General features: G+C 39.4%; 2 protein-coding genes across 2 annotated transcripts in view; one reads left to right on the forward strand and one right to left on the reverse strand.

The window, feature by feature from the left end:
• The window catches only part of LOC110015840 (CD209 antigen-like protein E), a 900664-nt gene that overhangs the window by 722778 nt on the left and 155633 nt on the right, over positions 1-22253 (forward strand). The gene's annotated exons all lie outside the window — the stretch shown is intronic.
• LOC101164324 (ectonucleotide pyrophosphatase/phosphodiesterase family member 2) lies at positions 624-19952 on the reverse strand. Its single transcript, XM_023959727.1, has 25 exons — positions 19728-19952; positions 16185-16290; positions 14709-14858; positions 14043-14168; positions 13912-13972; positions 12444-12541; positions 12257-12336; positions 11977-12096; positions 11451-11506; positions 10514-10579; positions 8941-9013; positions 8719-8827; positions 8172-8297; positions 8052-8083; positions 7798-7925; positions 7405-7483; positions 6883-6970; positions 6480-6652; positions 6287-6347; positions 5730-5869; positions 5174-5315; positions 5006-5083; positions 3941-4073; positions 1274-1427; positions 624-1162 (listed from the first exon to the last, which is right to left on the reverse strand). Exons 1-25 carry the CDS (start codon positions 19743-19745, stop codon positions 992-994), a joined length of 2568 nt encoding a protein of 855 aa, XP_023815495.1. The 5' UTR covers positions 19746-19952; the 3' UTR covers positions 624-991.

The raw sequence follows: 22253 nt of genomic DNA on the forward strand, positions 1-22253 counted from the left end.
ACAGAATTTTGACTAAATTAACTGTAGCTATTGAGAATTTGATCATGTGATAAAAACAAGATGGAAGAAAAACTTCCAACATGTGACGTGTGGCTGAAAGTTATTTTTTATTTTGCTATGTTTGGTAAAAACATAGCAAAATTAGGGCCACCAAAAAAAAAAAAAAAAGTAAAATTACGACATTTTATCTCGTAAAATTACGAGTTTTTTCTCATAAATTTACGAGTTTTATCTCCTAAATTTACAAAAAACTCGTAATTTCACCTTTTTTTTTTTTTTTTGGTGGCTTTTTTTTTTTTTGGGTGACCCTAATACTCCGTCGTACTGCCTCCACAACCATAAGCAATCAATTATTTTCTTTTATTTTTTCATTTTTAACCCTAAAATTAGGACCTGGAGGCTCTTATTCTATGTGTAAACTTTACTTTAAACACATCAAATTGGATTAATCCCAAAGAACGCTGATTCATGTGTCAATACTTCAAAAATCCCATCAAACCTTTTAAAAATGTGCCTTTAAGTAGCATTTAGTAGTAATTATGTTTTTCCGTTTAAACTTTTTGGAAATAATTTGTTTCATTGGTTTAAATGCATTTTTAGATAAAAAGAGTAAAAAACAAGACTTATAGTTGTTATACTTTATTTTGTATGTAACTGCATGTGTTTCTGTTTAACAGGAGAATTACATGAAGGAAGTTACAGAGTTACAGCGGCATGATGGTCCTGTTCTGCAGAATATTACGTGAAATGTGCGACAGCAGCTTTCAGCCCCACACTCTGCACCAGTTCTACTGCTAGGTTAAGCTTTTTTTTTCGTGAGGATTTTAAAAAAAGCATTAATGTTTTTATTTTAACAATTTTATTTCTAACAAAATAATTCCCCTAAAAAAGGCTTGTTGGGCTGGAACAGATGAGGTCCAGAGAGCATGCAGTGAAACATGGACTTTCAGAAAGAGTAACGTCCTGCATAGTCGTGTCCGTTTCTGTGCGTTCAGTCGTCACTCTCGAACGTTTGCAGGTACGTTTTGAGTCTTAGGGTGTCGATGTAAGTTAAATTGGTGGATCTGTAAAGGTCCAGGCCGGTCAGGATCTCCACGTCTCGGACTCTGGCTGTGTGGTGCTTCAGCAGGTCTTCCACCCACTCGGACTCGTCCTCAGGACTCTGCAGACACAAACATCAGATGGTTACTGTAAGCAGTCATGTATGTGCAAACCATCCACAGAAAACGCCCCACTCGGTCTGGAACTCAGGAGGCGGACTTTTTCCACTCACGTTGCAGACTTCGCTGTTGTCGGCTCTGTGAGGAATGAGGAATGAAAAGACCTGGAGGTCTCCGCCACACTCCTCCACAGTTTGGTTCAGCTCCTGGCAGCTTGTCACAACAGTGTAGAAGTGGGTGGGGACAGGGAGACCTTCCACTGAGAACCTACCAATGGAAGAAGGGGACACTTTTTAATAACTTTATGTAATAGCCAGTTAAAAAAAAACATTAGCAAACTGTTAATTATAAGTGACATACTGTATTACTCAATAATTGACAGCTTGTTAAGCATTCATAAATGTGCCTTATAGTTATGTTTAACTTTTTAAATATAACTGCCTATTATTGATTTAATTAGTAATAGATCATGAACGAGCTGCAATGATTGGTCAACATGGCAAGCAGAGAAATAAGTGCAAAGAGAGGAAAGCGTTAATAGTTGTTAAAGAGTTTTTAGTCAAATTCGAACTTATAACTTATAAGAACAACTTATAATTCAAATAAACTACCGTAAATTCCGGACTACAAAGCGCACCCGATTACAAGCCGCACCCACCCATATTCACGTGTTTGACTGCTTTTATACATACACAAGCCGCGTCAGAGTACAAGCCGCGCATGTGTTAGCCGATATTGTCATCCTGACGGATCACGCCCAGCATCCCAGAGTGAGTGCAATTTATTAGCACATTGTGGGTGGTGCCAGTTTTGCCTCTGGGTCACGTATTTGAGTGGATCGACATCTGTCAAACAGCATGGACCTCTATTCTGTTCACAAGTCCCTCAGTTATGGTGTTTTTATTTCATTTTTTTTTTTACTTATTGAAAATCTAGGTATCATACATAAAATTACAAACAGTAACCATATAATCAACATTACATCCCTCAGTTATGATGAGGAAATTTACATCCGCGATTCCCCATTTCCCATGAGTCTTAGGGGCTAAAGGCGGGGCCAACGCCCGGCTCGCCATACTGTTGTACGTGTTTAAGAATGAGGATCAGCAGTGCATGGAGGGGTGAACGGGTAAAGCTCTCCTTCCGCTTGTGTCGCAGCAGCGTTATGGGAGTAACAGGACTGGTTAGAAAACACACCGGTAAAATAAAGCAGCGGCGACTGAAAAGCGCGCGCCTCAGCGTGATACACGCGCCTCAGTGCGGCGCGTGCGTCAGAATTCAGAAGCCTCTGCACTCCACGGACGCCTCTGCGGTCCTTGTCTCCCCTTCCTATCTACTCCGACACCTCTGGCCAGGGCGGCTCCAAGGAGGAGCGCTTCGTCCCCGTTGTGCCGGTGGACGGAGCAAATCGTTTCTGTGCAAAGCAATCGGACTTAATACTGTACGTTTTGTGTATGAGGGGCGGATGCGTTGTTACGTGTGGGAGCCATCAGACTGCCATCGGCCCCGCAGCTCTATAAGAGCAGCAGGAGGAGAAGATGTCTCCAACTCACACGGAGGCTGTGAGCTTTTCAAAGCAAAATTCCGCTTTTACGGTTTCCTTAGAAACCGTAAATGGAGTGTACATTCACTCCATGCGCTGTTTTCTCCGTCACGCAGCAAACCGGCTTTTCTTAACCCGTTGGTGATGGTGGACTTTTTTACGCTGCTTTTAACGATTGCTTTTAACTTGAAAGCTTCATCATATTGTAGCGGCGATCACGTGCACGTTGGGTCTAATGGCCCCAAAGGATTCTGGGATGCGGCCGGGCATGCGTGTTTCGTTTTGTTGAACCATGACTGAAGTGTCTAAGACCTAAAGTCAAGTCCATGCTGTTTGGCTGCCAAGAGGTGTGTTGAAAAGAAATGCCTTGTGCTTGGAGTTGGATAGAGAGTTCAAACTATTCACTGAGTTCGAAAGTACGTACACGGCGGCCGCCAATTAAATCCATAAATTAGCCGCGTCACTGAAAAAGCCGCAGGGCTGTAAGCGCAGGAAAAAAGTAGCGCCTTGTAGTCCGGAAATTACGGTAATTCAGAATAATAGTTTTTTTTCATTTTTAGCCGATAATCCAAAACCCTGTGTCATTTCTAGGACATAGTTTCTGCAGAGCAGCAGGAGTTCATTAGAAATGTCATTTCTCGTCATCCATCTCTTTACATACTCTCCAGCTAGCTTACAGCCCCTCACAACCCCCAAAACGGCGAGCAATATTGAAGTCATCCAGCCGCACCATTCTGAGCCGTATGCCAGCTCGGAGGAGGAAATGGATCCACTTGTCTGAAATCCGATCAGAATGGAGCGGAGCAGGAAGCGTGGGACTCGCCGTGCGCATTTTCTAACAATGACAAGCATTTTCTTGTAACATTTCTTTATGTCCCCCAACATAAAGAAATGTTACAAGAAAATGCAGAAAAACCCCCAAAACAGGATTTTCACTGGAGCGAGTTTTTAATATGATTTAATTGAATGAATTAATAACAGATTAATAACAGATTCTGCCAAAAATCACCTTTGTAGTAGCAAAAGCCTACCTGTTTATTGATACTAATCAATAGTCTTCCTTTTCTTTATCTCCCAGATTACACTTTCTTTGACCCATCCTCACAAAAGCATTGCTTTTTAACATATTTCCTCTGTAGTGCTCAGCAAACATGTTCTTATGTTCTTTTGGGTATGTTTACTAGAGGATGACAACAGGAGGGAGGCGGGAAAACCATCCTTTGGTGCGTTAACTTACTCTTTAATCTGCTCCACGGTGTCTCGAAGGCCGTCGTAGTTGTGGTCAAAGACAGGTCCAGAGAGGACGTTTATGCTGTTGTTTTCCTCTGCGTATCGCCTCACCAGCGTCTCCTGCAGGTAAGTCCATATCCCTGCACCCATAAAAACACGACCATAAGAGGGTTTGAAGATTGAGATCAGACCATTCATTCATTCTGTCATTTCTGAATCCGTTTGTTCCCCTTTCCCGGCCACGTGAGATGAGACGAGACCAGTCAAGCCAAATCAAATGTTAACATTATCTTTGGACAACAGGAATGGGAATAAACACCTGATCAGATAAAAATGCCTCATGTAAACACACCGTTCGGAAAACTCTGCCCCGATCAGACTCGTTTCCTTCCGATGGAGATAGGTGGGTTATGCCGATTGTTGGTCCAATCGTGGTGCATAGAAACAGTTTATTCTGATTGTGGGTCACTACTGCTCTAGTTTTACGTCATGCATAGATGGTGTGACTTAAAGTAAGTAAATATGTCTGGTAAATAATTTTATTGTTTTTGTCTATTCCTTTAATTTTATGAGCTCTTGTATTTTATTTATGTGAAAAAAAGTCTTGAATTGTGTAGTTCTAAATGTGATCAAATATTATTGCTCAACCTAAAAAAAAAGACTTGTCCCAAAGGCTTAATTTAGCATTTATTAAAGAAATTGAAATTGTGTATTCTCACATAAATCTGATGACAATGAGACATTCTCCGGATTTGCATGAGACGTGGGTTCAGAGAGCATCTGTTTGTCCTGATAAGTCCCTCTCTCCACATAAACAATGGGTATCAGGCAGTCCTTTCACAGACTTGACATCACCGTTTGTCTGTCCTTTGTCCCATGTGACACCTCTATCCTGCCATCCCAGTCCCCTCTTAGTTTTTTATCTTTTAAGTCCGCCTTTCAGAAACACCCATTACTGCTTTACAGCTGCCTCTGACGTCTAAACGTCTAAATATGACCTTTCATAGATGAATGTAAATAACAAATTTCAAGAAGCACCTTTTTTATTCCCTGTTTAAACAAATGGACTCACTTTTGAAGGCGGGATACATGGGAACGGTGTTGGTGATGAGGGAGGCATCATATCTGGACGCTGGAGATGTTGAGAGAACTGTCGACAGAAATGTAAAAATAAATAACAACATTCATATCCTGAGTTAGTACGTACCCTGTTTCCTCTGACAAACATCTGCAGCTTTACCTGGCGGGAAGAGGAAGCCGTAGGTCAGGTGACTGTTCTGGCTGTAGCCGCTGCAGCTCTGACTGTGGTCGGGTGAAACTCTGGGATCCGCCTGGACGCATTTAACACTCGGGGAAACCTCTGGAACCGCCGTCATGTCGTCCTGTTCAACACGAATATGACGAGACATTATTAGTCGCACTGACTTCCATTTTTTAATTTAGGTGGAGAAAACTCAAAGAATGATGCCATTCAAAGCAAGGTTCAGAACTTTGTAGAATTCAGGCAAAAACACAAATATCTACTTTGACTATCTCACATTTGATTCTTTTCTTTAGAGCCTCCAACAATTTTAAAGCCTAACAAAACACACAAAAAAAGAAACAAATGCTAACAACTCAATAAATAATAAAGACAGAAATTGGACCCACTCATTGTATTGAAGATTTTAAGTTCTTTGTGAATTGAATTCCTCTTTAACAGTGATTGACAGCCCTGCTTTGGCTCATTTATGCGTTTAAAAAAAGTAAAATGTGAAAGGAAGAATCTGAAAGTGGCCGTGCACGCTGACGTTTACCTGTCGCGACAGCGTGTAGGAAGTCCAGAGAGGCATAGCCAGCTCTCTGCTGTAGCCACTGATGAACTCCACGTGGTGCAGAAGGCTGTACTCGGTGCTGAACATCACCGCTGGACGACCAAACGGTAGATGGGTGGTGTCTGCAAACAAGTCAAAGTTTGAGCTTCACCTCAATTCTGACTGAATATTGATATTTAGTGTAAGCCTCATGGCTGAATATGCCATAGAAATACAATGAAAATAAACACATTAATTTTTCTTAACGTTTTGGCTTAAAAAAGTGGACATGTTCATTTAAGTCCATGTATGAGGGGAAACATTTTTCTCCTCGCTTTACTGCTTATTTATGCTTCTTCATTCAACTGGCAAAATCTGGCAACATGATCTTATAAAAGGCATTTTACTGAACTTGAGCAATACTGGATTTTGGCTTAGCTTTGTGAAATATGTTTTACCTCAGATTATTACCTCAGTTAAGTCCCTTAAATGTTGTTTGTATTTGAAATAAAGTTAAAGAGGAACTGGATGTACCCTTAATGGATTTGAAGGCAACGTACTGTAATTGTAGTTTCCATCGGCTGCAGGACTGAAGGCTTCGACGACCTCCTCTACTCTGTTCTGAAACAGGAAATTCAACAAAAAGGGGCAAAAAAATATGACAAATAGGATCAATGTCCTTCTTTCACGACAAAAGTTAGAATACAATGACATCATCGCGTTTTCCTGTAGGTTCACTCCGACCGCCCTGACCTCATGGTCACAGCTGCAGCCCAGATCGTTGGTCCCTTTGCCGTCAGAGTCGGACGCCGGTGATGGAGGCGTGACTTCCTCTGGCATGGTGGGGTGGAACACCGGCTCTTTCAGCATGTCGTTCAGGCTGCCGTGTGTCCCGTTGTTGGGGGCTGGCTTTAGCCCCAATAAGTCTGACACCAAAACAAGGACGAGATCGCTCAAACGTTACATTGAAAAGAATTCTCCTATGACTCTGTAGAAAGAGGGAATGTTTTTCATCTTAAAGGTCTGCGTATAGAAATCAAACTGGATTTGAAGGTTTTATGTTGCCTAAGCTGCTTTTGCTGCATGAACATCATTTTAGTATTTGCAGACTTTTTATGCTGCGATACGATAATCAGAGAAGTGTAAAGTTTCTCACCACACATGATGTTGTATAACTCTATGTTCTCAAACTCGGGCACCCTTTTCTGGAACTTGAAACTCGGCCCGTGGCCTATAAAAATCGTCTGCATGAAAAAGAAAAGACAAACAAAAAGGACAGGGAAGAACACAAAAGTTAGTTTTATAGATGTGTCCGAATTCCTCCACTACGATTTTGTGGTTCTGTGCGAATCTACAATTCCAAAATCCAGATCCCTAGAAATTTCCCAGGAGTCTCTGTGAAGAACCAGTGAGCATCGATGCTCACTAGAGTTGCAAATAAAGACCACAATGCATTGCGTCTGAACAATCTTTGCAAAGAAAATGTATTAATATGTATTTTTGTGATAAACCATCAACGTTTTTATCTTCAGAATACAGTTTTCAAAATCCAGGGCACTACATAGTTAGTGCTGCTATGTAGTTTCTTAGTAGTTAAGACTTAGGAATTCAGACGTAGCCAAACAGTTGTAAAAAACGTTATTTGTATATGCGTCATAAGAATATGACATCACATTACCCTCATGCTGGTTATCTTGTTGTCAAAGCCGTGATCTCCAAAGAAACCGCAGCGAGTTCTCGGCTTTTCTGGGGTTTTCCTGAAATGCAACATTTTTATATATTTTTCTAGAAATGTATCTTATTCTTTATGTATCTGTGATTTAAACAGTTTTTTTTCAAAACCAACCAGTTAGAATATTTTCTAGGATAAAATCATTTTGCCCCATCAAGGGTTTTATATAAATTTATTACATTGGACATAACACACGCCGATTCACACAGATTAGAATAAAGAAGTACTCGAAAAATTAAGTTTTAGGCCTTATTCTCTTTATATGCTCTCCATCATGAGGAAAACCATGATTAAAAACACTGTTTTCATTGGAGTGGGTGAATAAAAAGAAAAGGTCACCTGGCAATTTGCCACTTTTTCTCCATCAGCAGGTGGACGTCCTCGATTCTGCGGTTGTTGGCGTAGTGAAGCCTCTTGGGTAAATGCTGCTTCAGGTATGGTTTAAAGTGCTGAGTTGGCATTTTGCACTGAAAGCAGAAAAAAAAAAAGCAAACAAAGAGTTTGAACAACCTCATCTCCCTCAAACAGGACAGCAGAGTCAGCTTGAGGTAAACATTCAGTTTGGTTTCTGTCTCTTTGGCTGAATTACTCACTGTGAGGTTTGCAACCACGACCTTTGGGTCATCTAGAAATAAAAAACATAAGCAGAACTCTTAACCGGTTTTGCACATTCGACACGGATTTAGAGAGACAAAGCAGCAATGGCAGCATACATGAGGAGGATTTGGGGTCACGGGCACGAATTCTACCGAGTGATCCGGGTATCAGAGCGATCTCCTCTATTTTAAGAGGGTAGCTGTTGAGGAACTCGATCCTGTCGCAGTGAGCCTCTTCCATGCCTTCAAAACAGAAAAGACTTGAGTTGTAGGATTATTTGGAAAGGGTTTTTTCAAAGACACAATGGAAACGTGCTTGTTCTAAACATAGACAGGTTCCACAAAAATCAACTTGCCTCTCATTCAGGCAGTCCATACATATTTAACATTTCTGTCAAACAAAAAATGTGATTCTAGTATGGGATGGGACTATAAAAGTTGGTTTCCTCCCACTTTTTTTGAAACAAATAATGAAACTCTTTTTGACAAACTTCATATTTAATGGATTCAGTGTGTCGTGTCTCTATAAGTTTATTTATTCCTATTTATCAAGTACCTTTTGTTTTAATTGTTTGACATTAACCAATTTCTTTATAGATTATTTAACAATGTATGTAGTATTTCTGCTCAAAAGGCATTTAATGATCTTTTCCTGTCAGAGTACCGTGGTCTCCCACGAGGATGACGTTAACACAGCGGTGAAGGTTCATCTGCTTCAGGCCGTTCATCATTTGACCAATAATGTTGTCGATTTCCCTCAGAGGATTGTCCAGCTGAGCAAAGGAGGATGAAAACACGCCAGTCAAAGCCTGTGGTCATGCCGCGTCGCTGCAAATCTCTCAATGAGCATCGCTTTTAGCAGCTGCACCAACACGGTCACACCCACCTCACTGCTGAGCGGACCCAGACGATGGCCGAAGGTGTCGGGCTGCTCTGAGTGAATAGCATAAACGTAGGGCCTGGAGAGCAAACCAACCGTTAAACCCAGCTTTTTTTTTTTATCAAACATATTCAAAGCATCATCAGGATAAACATAATCTATTTTAAAGATTTCTAACAGAATCCTTCTGGAACAAAAAAAAAAAAAATCCAGTTTCTGCCGTTCAGTTTGGTTCTATTAGATAAAAACTATACCTTTAGATTCAAGAAATCCTTTTTTCTGTGTTTTCAGGCGTCGCACAAAGTTAAAAAGAGATTATGACAAAACCCTCTGTGCTTTTATTTTATCAAATAATGCAAAAGTACTTTACAGATAGAGCTGCTCTAAACTGCTGCCTCATTTCAGGCAGGCAGAAGTTTGATTTTGGACCGTTCCATTCGAATCATTTTTCAGCAGCTTTTTAATGCTCTTATTTGAAAACATAGTTAGCTTTTTCATGTGCACCTTTCAGGAAAAAGCAGTGATTCCTAAATTACCAAAAGTTGTCTTTCTAGATGTTTAATACAGATTTAATGACTGCTGCATAACAAACCCAAATCATGATCCCTCCACCGCCATGCTTGGCAGTAACCACAATGTGAAAAAGCTTTGGTTCCATGAAATGTTTAAATGGATGCTGCAGCTTCAACTTAAGGATGAAAGACTATGAAAGCACATTTGAACATTCAGATATCACCAACAATCATTTCTGGACTTTTTTTTTTTAGACAAATTTTTTTTCACAGAATTTTTATTCTTCTGATTAAAATTGAAACTTTTTTTCCAAAATGTAACACATGACTGTATCGTATAGTACAGCTGGTTTATACATTTACTTCCAGCATTAATTCATCTACAGCTGCTCACATAGGACAAACTACTAAATGGAACTATAAGCACATACAGCTTTGTGTTCAAACTAAACACACATCCAAAAGACATCTTATGAATAAAAACATTTAAAAACGCAGCAAAAGCAAATGCAAACATGTTGAAAGTTGTTCTAATAATTTGTCATAGTTCAAGTTCATATGTTAATGATTCATTTCTGCAATGATGACACATTATGGCTCAACTTCAGACACAGGGGAAAAGGTCGTGTCTTGTATGGCTGGCATGTTTATTTACCTGAATTTAATTCATCGGTCTTCAGTGCTAAACGTTTCTTTGCAGTAAAGTTAAAACTTTGATATTGTTATCTTTAAAATCTCCATTTTCTCACTTTGATTTAGTTGGCAGAGATTTGACAAACATTTTCTGTCATTTGATATACTTGAGTCATGCAGTAGCTGGTGGCATTTTGTTTTGGGAATGGATTTTCTTATTAAGTATTAAATTGTGCTTTACTGCCCCATTCTGTCGTTAATGTTCTTATGTGTTGTGGGATTTTTTTGGTTTACCTGACTGACAACACTTTGGGGGGGAAAGTAAAAAACGACCTGGTTTCTAAGTAATCTAGTGCCGTTTTGTTTGATTTCTGAAGGTAAAAGGGGTGTTGGACAATTTCCTGCTAAAATGTGTGAACAATAAACAGACTCACCTCTCATCGTCAGGCAGGTGCAGCCAACTTAGGATGGTTAAGACCCTCCTTTCAAAAGGAATCACCCTGGAAACAAATTCAGTTTTTTCCTTTCAATTTTAACAGGAAAAAAAACACATTTAGTATTTGGATGAAACTTTACAATCAGTTTCATCAAGCAATTGTGCAACACAGGATAACTACTAAACATTATTTGTTTAAAATAAATGTTTTGAGCAACTTTTAAAATTTTCAGCTTGGGTTTTATTGGGCATTAAACTAGTGTTTTATTTTCATAAACACAACCGTTCCTGTTATTAAGTATTTGTGGACTCATTTGTTGGGTCTTGTCAGTCTTTTTTGCTCTTTAGCATAATATCTTATGGAGATGTGGTCTCACTCAGTGACACTATGCAAAAAAAAAACTAGGTTAAGTAAATCAAAATATGTATTCTTTGACTTTAGATTGGACCCAAACTATCAATTAGAACTATTTTGTTAGCAATGGTTGCTTTTATCTCTCTTTAAAGGGACCATTTAAATGTTTGTAACAGGAGTGCAGCTGCAAATAAAAACATCTGTGGTTATGGTGTAACATTTTAAACAACAAAAAAAACACATTTCACCAATAATTATAATAATGCCACTCATCTTCTATTTTGTCTTGTCTTATGTCACACGCTAAATCAATAAATCAGCTTAATTTTTTTAGATTTACAGGTTAAAACGTCTACAAGCAGCTGCACCCTTAAATAGCTCTGTGTAAAAGAACATTTGCAAAACTTACAGTAGCTCAAAACTGGACTCACAGTGAACAATTGAAGGAAATAAAACATGTTTATAAAATAAAATGTGATGCTTGATATTAGGTGTTTTGTTTTTTAATTGACCCTCTTTTGCCTAAACATCATCAAATGTCTGACGCTAATGAAGAATATTCCAGTACTAACTTAAGTACCAAGGCCAGAAGAAGGTGCCTGCCTTCACTCCCTGTTTCTCTGCTGTGATCCAGATCTGAAAGAAGGAAAGAAATCCGGTGTGCAACAGTCCTCTCACATAAACTGTAAACATTAGGGGTGCATAGGTCGAGCGTCAACCACAGATGTGAAAGTAATAGGTTTGCTTTCCCTATCAGTGAACTGAACTCCCATAATGCTCCTGGTCCTCTGGTTTGTGCCTTGCATAGAACCTCTGCTGTCATAGCTGTATGTGAGTAACAGTGACTTTGACTGCAAAGCACTTTGAGTCTTGATGAGGGTAGAACCGTGCTATACAATTATATATTATTGAAGCCTTTAATTTCAAAGGGTTTTAAAGCTCAACCACTATTTGTTCCAGTTCCTTGTATTGTCTTACAGGAATTGGGATAAACAGTGTGCGGGTCAGTGACGGCACAGAACAAAGCCCTGCACTCTTCCCCTGTGGAAACATGAGTCTGAAGTGAGCTCGCTTCAGTTAGGAGCTGGAATCTGGAGCACACTCACCGGCTGTCCGCCCCACCAGCGGTGATTCAGTTTCTCTCTGGTGCGCAGGCTGAAGGTGGCATTGAACACCGGGTCATGCATGGTATTTCCCACAATCCCATGAGACTCTGGGTACAGGCCCTGCAGAGAGGTCCCACAGAACAATCCGGCTTAAGGCAGTGTCACAACAAGAACAGATTATCAGGGCATAGTAAACATGAGTGTTAGCAAATGTTTGCTTTTACTTAGCTCTCAACTATAGGAGTACTTATTAACTGTGCTGTACAGCTGGATGACTTACTGTAGCAAGGGTGTATAAGTTTGGAAATGTCTTTGAGGGGTAGACTGGTCTTATGTATGGGGATGATGTTCCACATGTTCCTGAGGATAATCAGAGGAGAGATACAAATCTGACCACTCAACAGTTTTCCTGAAAATGTACAAAAGTGAACAGCAGACAAATACTACTGATAAGGAACGAGTCATACGGAGTTTATGTATGTTGGGGATGACAGATTTGCCCTTCTTCAGGTAGGAGGCTCTGAACCCATCCAGGGACAGCATGATGAGGGGAGGACGTATGAAACTGGGGAACACAAAGATGACAAAAATGAACAATTCTATAACTTTAATAACCCCCTGTGGTATGATAATATGGCTCCAAAAGTCTCCATTGTTCCTGTGTGACTACCTTGTGCATTTTCTGTTTGTCCCTCCTGGTCAAAGCTGCCAGATCCTAAAATGGATTCCTTACGGTTCATAATGTTCTGGCCCAATATGCTGTTCTGTGATTACCAAAAGGAGTCTGCAGATCCACACAGCCCATTAAAGCGGTGTACTGGACACCGCTTCATGGGCCTTAAAGCAGCGGCCCCCCACCCACCGGCCGCGGACCGGTATTGGTTCGTGGGTCATTTGGTACCGGGCCGCACAGAAAGAATAAATAACTTGCATGACTTCCATTTTATTTATTCCGGAATCTGAAAGATGTTTTATTTTGAAAAACCGCCCGATTCTCTGTCATATCCGTCTATGCCGAGGCGCTCTTCTCGGTCATGTGATACATACAGCTAAAATAAAACCCAGGAGCTAGCAAAATGAGTAAAAACAAAGGTCTTTGGAAAGTCTCTTTGCCAAGTGGAAAACGCCCAGCCAGGAGTCAGAAGGGGAGCCTTCGACTTCCGAAAATAAATAAATAAATAAATAAAGCTACATTCAAGAGACAGTACTTCTTTTTTGCATCATGTGTGTGGGAAGGGGAGAGGGGGATGACACCTGTAAGATGTCCAATGTAGTGGCTGTCAAACTAAAAGCTCAGGATTCGTCTTGTCACATCAATCCTAGCATAGCTACAATAGTTATCTTATAGACCGGTCTGTGAGAACCTTGTGCGCGACATCGAACCGGTCTGTGGCGTTTAAAGGTTGGGTACCACTGCCTTAGAGTGTAGAGTCAAGGTTTCAGAGGCTGATATCTCCCACGTTCCTGTTGACTACACTCCACATTGTCTGTTTGTCCCTTCTGGCCAACGTTCCCAAGGCGCAAAATGGTCTTACAGTCATTGGTTCTAGGTTGTTTGTCTAGGTCCTTGGTGGCTTTGCCTCACAGATTCGGTCTTTTCTAACATTAGGTTTCTATCGAACTCCCACGAAAAATGAGCATCAGATGTACTTGATTTTTGCTTTTCTTAAAGTGTATGTTTTTGGACCGTTAAAAAGGTTAATTATGCACAAAAAAAATAACAACAACCTCCTCACAGAAAAGTCCCGGGTAAGCTTTCAACCAGTAACGTTTGGTTACAAAATCATGGCTCTATCATGGTTCTTCAAAGTATTTCAGATTTAATGAAAAGGTTAAGTTGAAATTAAACAAGATTAAATTCTAAAAGTTAGATCGTCCTTCCTTGATATGTTGCAGATTGTTTGGAGCAGAACAAAGTTTCCTCAGAAGTCTCACCCAGCAGGGCACTCGGCACTTTTGATCTCCTCACAGTCTCCTTCCACCCATGAAGTTTCACCTTCAAAAGAAACACACAGTTATTAACTTCTTCTAAGCTTTTTTTTTGTACATTTGGTTGTGATGGTTACCTTGGCAGACAGATTTGTAGTTGGAGCAGCAGTCTCCCCTCTCCAGACAGTCCTCTGAGCAGTGGCAAGCATGGTTTTCATTCCTTTCCTCCCCACAGCGATCTGGTCGGCACTCAAAACCTCCCTCTGATAAAAAAGTTCAAAAGATAGTTTAACTGTTTTCTATCATCAAATATTTGAGAAGGAAATGAGCTCTTCCAACCTCAACAAGAAAAGTAAATGTTCCTTTCACTTGATAACTTAAGTAGCAGAAACATTGTTTTAGTAGCCATTGGTTCTAAAAGTCTCTTCTATGATTCAGTTTCTTGCTTGCCTTTTACCTCACATCAGACACTTTGGATACAAGTGTGCTTTAAGTGACAGAATGGAAATGTAAAAGGTAATTCCTTGTATTTGTACTTATTAAATAACAGTTACATATGGAAGCAGTTTTACTTATACAAATTACTTCCTGGTTCAATCAGCTATTCTGGAAACGGGGCAAGTTTCTGGCGCTGGAAGCAGTGCACTCTAGGTAAAATCATCATAGGGAGTCAGAACAGCCTTCATAAAAATGTTTTGTTTCAATTTGAACTAAAGTAAAATAGAAAAAACGTCAAAAGAGCAAACCAATTAGTGTGTTTAACAACAGGTGGGTTGGGTTGGATGATGCCCGGCACAACTAACCTGTTTTTAGACAGTGCTCATCAAAGTCGGAGCAGCAGCTGTAGTAGGTTTTACAAAGATTGTCACATCTGCATCCAGGAGGATCAGTCACCTTCAGCTCAAAGCACCTCCCCTTACAGGAGCCCGATGTGCTGACCCACTCTGAGATGACTGGAGAAAAGGAAACAATTCACAAACATCTGCCACGTCTGATTGCAATAAAAGAATCCGACATCTAAAATGAATTCCACTTTTACAACGTTTTCATTTTTATTGAAGCAGTGCACTATACTCTTTTTATTTTTCAGAATGCAAATCGGCTTAATTGTTAACTTTTTATTTTCAGCTGTAAAGTTGGCATTTGAATTCCAAACTATTCCAGTCACGTGTCAAAAAATTCCACAGGCAACACTTTTCCAATAACGCCAGAATTTATGAGCATTTTGTGTGAGTGAATGGGTTGGTCGGAAGCATTTATACAGTGCTTTGAGTATCAGTCGGTCCAAAAGTGCTTGGAAATGAAAAACCACTTGCAATCAAGTGGCCACTTCCAATGAAAAGACTATCTAGACGTGCATAAACACGCGTTTCAGGCTTTCACGTTCAAAAATGTTCAAACATTGCTACGCAAGTATCTGTTTTCATGGTTGAACGTTGCCAGCTAAACCAGGTCAAACATTGACCAATCAGGCGCTAGGATTCGATAGAGACGTATGGATGGTTTCTTTTTAAATTTAAGGAAGTGCTAATCGTTTGATCGTGAAGGAAAAAATTAATAGTTGCAGTTTGTGCCTGGCCGGAATTATATGACACAAAGACTTTCATGAATCAGACTAGAGATGTGAAAGAAAAAGGCTGGAGTGAGATTCACGAGATTTACACCGCTTTGACATTTATTTCAACTGTACATGGCAGACGGGGGCACTAGTAAACAGCTGAAAAAGAAAAAGGTACACACTGCTTGTGCAGTGTAAAAGTGCTAACTGTAGTACACCAATGCACATCAAATGCCCTGTGTGTATGCAGTTTAAGAGTGACAAACTTTATTTTATATGAAACAATCATAAAGAAAATGATGTCAATGTAGAATTTTTCAACATAATCAAGTAACCACATGGAAATTCACTTTTGCAAAACAATAGATGTCAACATTTGCTTGCTAACCTGATCATAGAGAATTTAATTTAAATATAGGACATGTGATACCTTGTTTTCTTATTTTGTGCAGATGCTGCAAGAATACCATGCATAGGATTATTATTAATTTCCAATATTATCAAAAGGCATTACAATGGTTACACAATATACAGGCCTCTTTTCAGTAGGGTAGATTTAGATTTGACCCACAGAAATAGTAATACTGACTACTGCATTTTTTATGTGTAACATTAAATTAGATACAATTCAGATTTAGCATGAGATCAATTATAGTGACATTTTCTCCAAATAGTTGGCTGAACTGCAGATTGATAGAAAAACAGAAAGATCTCCTTTCACCTTTAGTAAATTGTGAAGGGGTGTCTCCATCCTCTGAAGGTCGGCTGGCTTGAAAAACATAGGCTCTGCTAACATCAGTGCACCACAAGCAGACCGCAAGCACTACCTGCAAATGAGCCCAGACACATGAACAATACTATTATTTAAATCCCATAACTTTGCACAGCTGCATGTTCCGCGTACATACTTACTGATGTTGATGCTTGCAAGGCAGAAATGGCATTTTTCAGACTTTAAAACTACCTTCACACAATAAAACCAAGATGTCAACAAGCTGCTGGTAAAAGCTAAAGGCAAACTTAAGTTGGTGAAATCACTTTGATAAAAAAATAAATTATTAAACATTTAATTTAGAAACGGAACTGTGATCTTTTTTTAAATCCAGTTTGTGTATTTTCCGTTACAACAAGAGTAGTCATATACTCCTGAAAAACGACCTTCTTTAGGCCTGTAGCCTGTTCTCAGGAGTAAAAATCTCTGCGAGCCCCCCCCCCAAAGTCAAATGGTGCAATGCACAGGGAAGTTGCAAAATTCTAAAGTTCAAACTCTACTGAACTTAGAAAGTACGATAAATATTAAAGGTCATGGCAGAACATTTTTAAAAAGTCTTCACAAATGGCGTCTGAACAGAAAAAAAAACAACAACACTAAAACAGAAGATATCAACTAGAAAACATTGTGGTAGATAAATGACAAATTGGTTTGTTTATTGTTTACTGGTGTTAAATCCCCTTTAACTGTTCCAAATATGTACAGCTAGGGGTTAAAACTGGACTGCAAAACAGGGATAACACCAAAAACTGACAAATTACATGAAGAAATCAAATACTAAATTAGCATCACAAAATGTTCTTTACTTTTCTCATGGTACTCTGCATGTTTCATAAGTTATTTTTGTAAAGAAATGTTGTCATATTATATTCAGGTATGTCTTGTTTTTCCATCAGCAATCTAATAGAAAGATCATGGATTGTATTACAACTGGAGGACATTGTCTTTTCCGCAGTGTGACATAAAAAAGGCTCCAGTCTACACTTAGAAAACGTTTCAGAGAGATTCCTGGTTGTTGATAGCCAATAACAAGAAATGTTTATCGATAGTCATAGTTGACACACCTGTACAAGGTGGTATACTGTAAGTACGTAGAGCAGTGTTTACTGAGACCTTACCAATATCAGCCAATCTGTATCACCCCAGAGTTTGTTTGACCCAAAGTATGGTTAGTTTGACTGGTGGCATAATGATGTTACTTGGGCATATCTTGAAGTTGAGTCATGGCACCTGGACTTAAAGTCTTCTTCCTTGAGCAATTGAACTTAATTTCTAAACTTGGTGTAAAACCAAAACGTAACACCAAGCTAAAAACAACGTTGCTCTATCCAACTGAACAAAATTCTGTACTTAGCTCTTTAAGACTGTTTTAATGAGCCCTCAAGTCCTTCCTATTTCCATTTTTTTGGTAGATAAAAAAAGCTCATGCATCTACTGAATGCTTGCAACTGGGAAAGTGGGAACCAGCGTCTTCAGAGCTGAGGTCACCCATCTATCAGTCCGTCCGTCCATCCATCCATCCATCCATCTTCCATCCAATCTTCCATCAAAACTTCCATCCATCCATCCATTAATTATTCTATCCATCCAACTATCCATCTAACCATCCATCAATCCATTGATTCATCCACTAGTTATGCCATCCATCCATCCATCCATCCAATCTTCCATCCATCCATTATTCTTTCTACCTAACCATCCATTCATCCACCTACCAACCAATTTATCCATCCATCTATTCATAGATCCATTTACTATCTGCCTTAATTCACTTAAATACTAATGAATCTTTTCAATTTTCAACCCAAATTCAATGTTGATTTCACAAAACTGGTCACTGCCTTATACCTCCTTCCATTACGAAGAGTTTTTTTCAGCCAAGAAAGAAAAGATAGAAAAAACAGACTTTAAAGGAAAATCCAATCCATTGATTCTAAATGGCATTTTTGATACATAGTGCAACTTTTTATACAATAAAGCAATACTGAAGTCATCAATTTCATGTTAAATTGGTGAATAGTTTTTAAGAAAAGTACAAAGAACTTTAACTTGTTTTTATACTTAAGGGTTCAACTGCAGTAAGTAATTATCATGAGGGAGTTCTCTTAAAAAGTCTGCCACTGTTCCAGTCTTCAGCAGAGCTCTGATATGTGCTGTTGGAATAGATTCCATCTTTTATTTAAGCCTCTTTTTGGTGGCTGCCAGCTAAAAACTGGGAAATCCTTTTAAAGTCTTCTCTCTGTTTAAAAGGCTTAAATGTCCCACAGTACCCAAACATAATTTGGCTAAAAAAAGCTTTTAGCCATCAAGGTCTGCTCTTAAAGCTCTGCTTTGGTTGAAGAAGCAGATATTCTTTCTACCTTTAAAGCTTGACCTCAAACTTCCCTTATGTCCTTATAGATCTATGGTGCCCTTTAGCAACTTTTCTTTGCTTAGCGTTCTTCGTTTTCCAGGAATTTAGTAGTTTCTCTCCTCTGTCGCCTCATGCCTTTAGGGATAAACTGAAAATTCTCAACACTGTTTGTTGCAACTAGAAAGGAGCTGGGATGGTATAGTGACTATTAGCTTTCTTCAAAAAAAACAAACAAATTAGAATAAATAGGCTGATCTGTTTTAAATTAGGACTGAACAGGTTGAACTTTACATTTGTCAGATTTTTAAATGAATAAATGAGTCAAATAGCTTGGATCTTTTTGAAAAAAAGGAAACTCTTTAGATAAAAAGCAAGGTCAATCAAACCAGCCCGGTCCAGCATTAAGCAGCATACCTCCCTTTTATCCTTGTTGCATATCTAAACCATTACAAAAAGCAAAAAAAAAAAAAAAATAATTTAGTGACATTATTCCCTTAGATACCTAAAAATTTGTCAGAAATTAAAAACCCTTACTGTCTTATATAAAAAAAGGAAATTTAAGCCTAAATCTGATCTTAAAAAGTATATCTATTATTTTATACAGTACTATTATTACCTGAAATGTCAGCAACAATGACGATTAAAAACTGTCTTTTACAGGTTTAAACTAGCCACTTTAGTAATTTACTTCACCTTTACAAGTATAGCTTTGTGTCTTTTGCTTTTTGTTATGCATTTTCCAAATATATCTTCAATTACAGATGATGCATCATTTGATCAAATGCAGAAGAAAAGTCTTGATGTAAACATCAAACTTCAGCTTCTGGGTACCTTTACCTTTATTCTTCTTCTGACATTAAACTGCAGATTTCTCCTCAACAGCAGACAAACACACCAATAAACTAAAAACACTCCATAAATCATCTTTCTCCTATGATTGGGGTCATTTCCACTTCCTTAAGATCTCAAACTTGATTCAAGATGATCTGAGACTAGTAGCTCCTTCTCTCTGTCAAGTCAATATGTCAATTCTGCAACACCCCTATCTCTTGTTTTTTTGGGGAGGAAACACTGAAGCTTCTGCAAAAACCAAACAAAAAAAAAAAACAACCCACTGAACTGCGACAGTACTACCGTACCAAATTTCCCAGCAGCATTCTCCAAACGGTCAATCCACGTCTGGCATTCCAGTCCAGCTCGGGGAAATGGGAGTCCGGGGGCTGACGTGACGGAGGCTCCTCGGTGCAGTCCTGCAGACAGATCGATGGGGTCCAGCGCTGCCTCTGCCTTGTTTGCCTCTCTGTCGCTCCGCGGCCAATGGGAATGAAGCAATGGTGACAGCTGCGCTCTGGTACAAGAGTGCGTCAGGTCGGGGCGACGCTCCGGAGTCCAACGCTGCGCAGAGTGAGCACACACAGGGAGAGGAGAGGGGGGGCGCCCCCGGGGACTGCAGAGCCCCCCCACAACAAGCCTGCACGCTTCACTGCTGCAGAGCCCTCAGCCATCTAAATCCTCCTCATGACCTTAACTTTTTTCAGGATCACGTTTTTTCTATTCTCATTATTAATTAAACATGTCTTTCTGCATGCTGCCTTGCAAAATAGATTCCCATATGAATCACTGCTCATCATGATTACACAGCAGAAAGAAAACCACTGAGAAAGGACATATTTCACAACCACAGGTCTTTCTCAATGGCTGTAAGAATCCCCCCCCCCCCCCTTTTTTAACCTTTTAAGTAAGGCTGAACCCTGACAAAGCAAGAACTTCCCTACAGAAAAACAATGTCAGGGTATCTGTTTCATTTGATTCTCCTGTGATGTTTGTGCTCATGTTCTGGTTGCTAAACGTCTTGATTTCTGTTCATTATCCTGTCTATGTAAGTGTCCGGTTCTCCATTCATAATCATCAGGTCATCGACTCATCTCCTTTTTTTGGAGGTTTCTATGGATTTATGCCCTCAACCCTCTTCTGCATATTGAATTCCCACTATACCAGGTCCTGAAAAAAAAAAAAAAAACTAATAAAAAAAACTAAATCAACTATTTGCCTATCTGTCAAAGGATTGCAGCTTTTTTTTAATCCTATATTAACATGCATTTCGTCCCCTCTGCTTATTTCTTTTCTTTAGCATACCATTTAAACACCATACTTTATTCCATTTGATATATTTACCCACCAATTTTCTTATGTAGAGAAGTATTCTGCATCTACCATTTTCAAGAAACGACAAATATAAACATTTAAGAAGAATTTTTTTCATTTATTTTGTTTCTTGAGGGGCTCCATCAAAACATTAAACAGTTTAGTTTAGTAATGAACCTTTAGTTTAATTGAATTGAATTGAATTATTTTATTAAACAGGAAAAAAAAATCAAAATTATCCAGCCTGACTCAATTTAACCTGTTAAGACTTGGTCTAACATTTGAGCTAACCCTCTACACATGTAGGGCCCCAATTAAGTCAAACTACCTAATGAGGTTAAATAACCCAAAATGGGACGTCCACATATGAGTACTTCAGGTCCTCAGAGGTTAAAACTGTTTTCCAGCAGGTTTCTGCTCTGCAGATCATAAAACTCAGACATCGATTAGACATCATACATAACAAGACACGACAGAAAAAACATCCCACAATCATGGCGGTCCAAAAGAACCAGTTCAGGGGGACTTGGAACATCACACCAGTGGTTGTTAAGTGAAGAATTAGCGTTCTTTTGAATAGACGTCATGATGTTATGGATCTCATGACTTGTGATTTATGAGTTGTGTACCTGTCTCTTTTACACAGGACCACCCGTTTGCCCATTTTCTCATGTCTGTGTTCCCCGGAAGCTTATCTAAACCCCCCCGCACTGCCTTTTAAGTCCAGCAGGAAGCTGTGTGTTTTCAAACCACCCACATGGCTCCTTCTCCTCAGTGCAGCCCGTCGCTGATAATCATCTGGAGTGTTTGGATTTGGGTTCAAATAACACCTGAGGCTCAAGAAAAAGCCTTGGCTCCTCTTTACGTCTCAGTACTGAGAAGCGTGTATTACTTTGTCCACCTTTAAGGGAGGTGTACACAAAAAGGTCAAAGGTCAGGGATCAATGGTTCTCTCCAGCACATCTACTGCCAACAGATCTCTTTACTCCTCTGTTTTGTTTTGTTTTTCTAAAGCCCCCAGTCAAGGTAATTCATACCTGAACTTTTTATTAGTATTATTATTATTATTTCCTGGTTGAAATGATTGAAAGAAGTTACATTTCAGGACTATTTTCTTAGTTGTACATGTTTGGGAGAGTTGGATGATCTTGGCTGAAGAGCATCATGTCACGGCAGGATTTTATGTGGTTTACCAGACAGGAAAAGGAAAAAGAACCTTTTGGATTTTAAAGGTTCTACGTTTAAAGAGAAAAAATAAAAATGTGATCCCTTTTACTTTTGCTTGCAGTCCTTAAGTCATTAACTTTGATCAATTTTCAAAGCGTTCCAAGTGGTCTTTTGATTCTGATTATCCAAAATCAATAGTTGTGTTTCGTTTTCTGGGACAAAGTTTCTGCAGAGGGGCAGGAGTTCCTCAGAAATTCCCCCCTGAGCTGCGAGCGGGACGTGGAGGAGTAACCCCTCACTGATTTCCCTTTACCCCTTTGTTGACACCCTCTCCAACTGGCTTACAGCCCCTC

Source organism: Oryzias latipes, chromosome 11 (assembly GCF_002234675.1).
Source record: "Oryzias latipes chromosome 11, ASM223467v1".
Lineage (NCBI taxonomy): Eukaryota > Metazoa > Chordata > Actinopteri > Beloniformes > Adrianichthyidae > Oryzias > Oryzias latipes.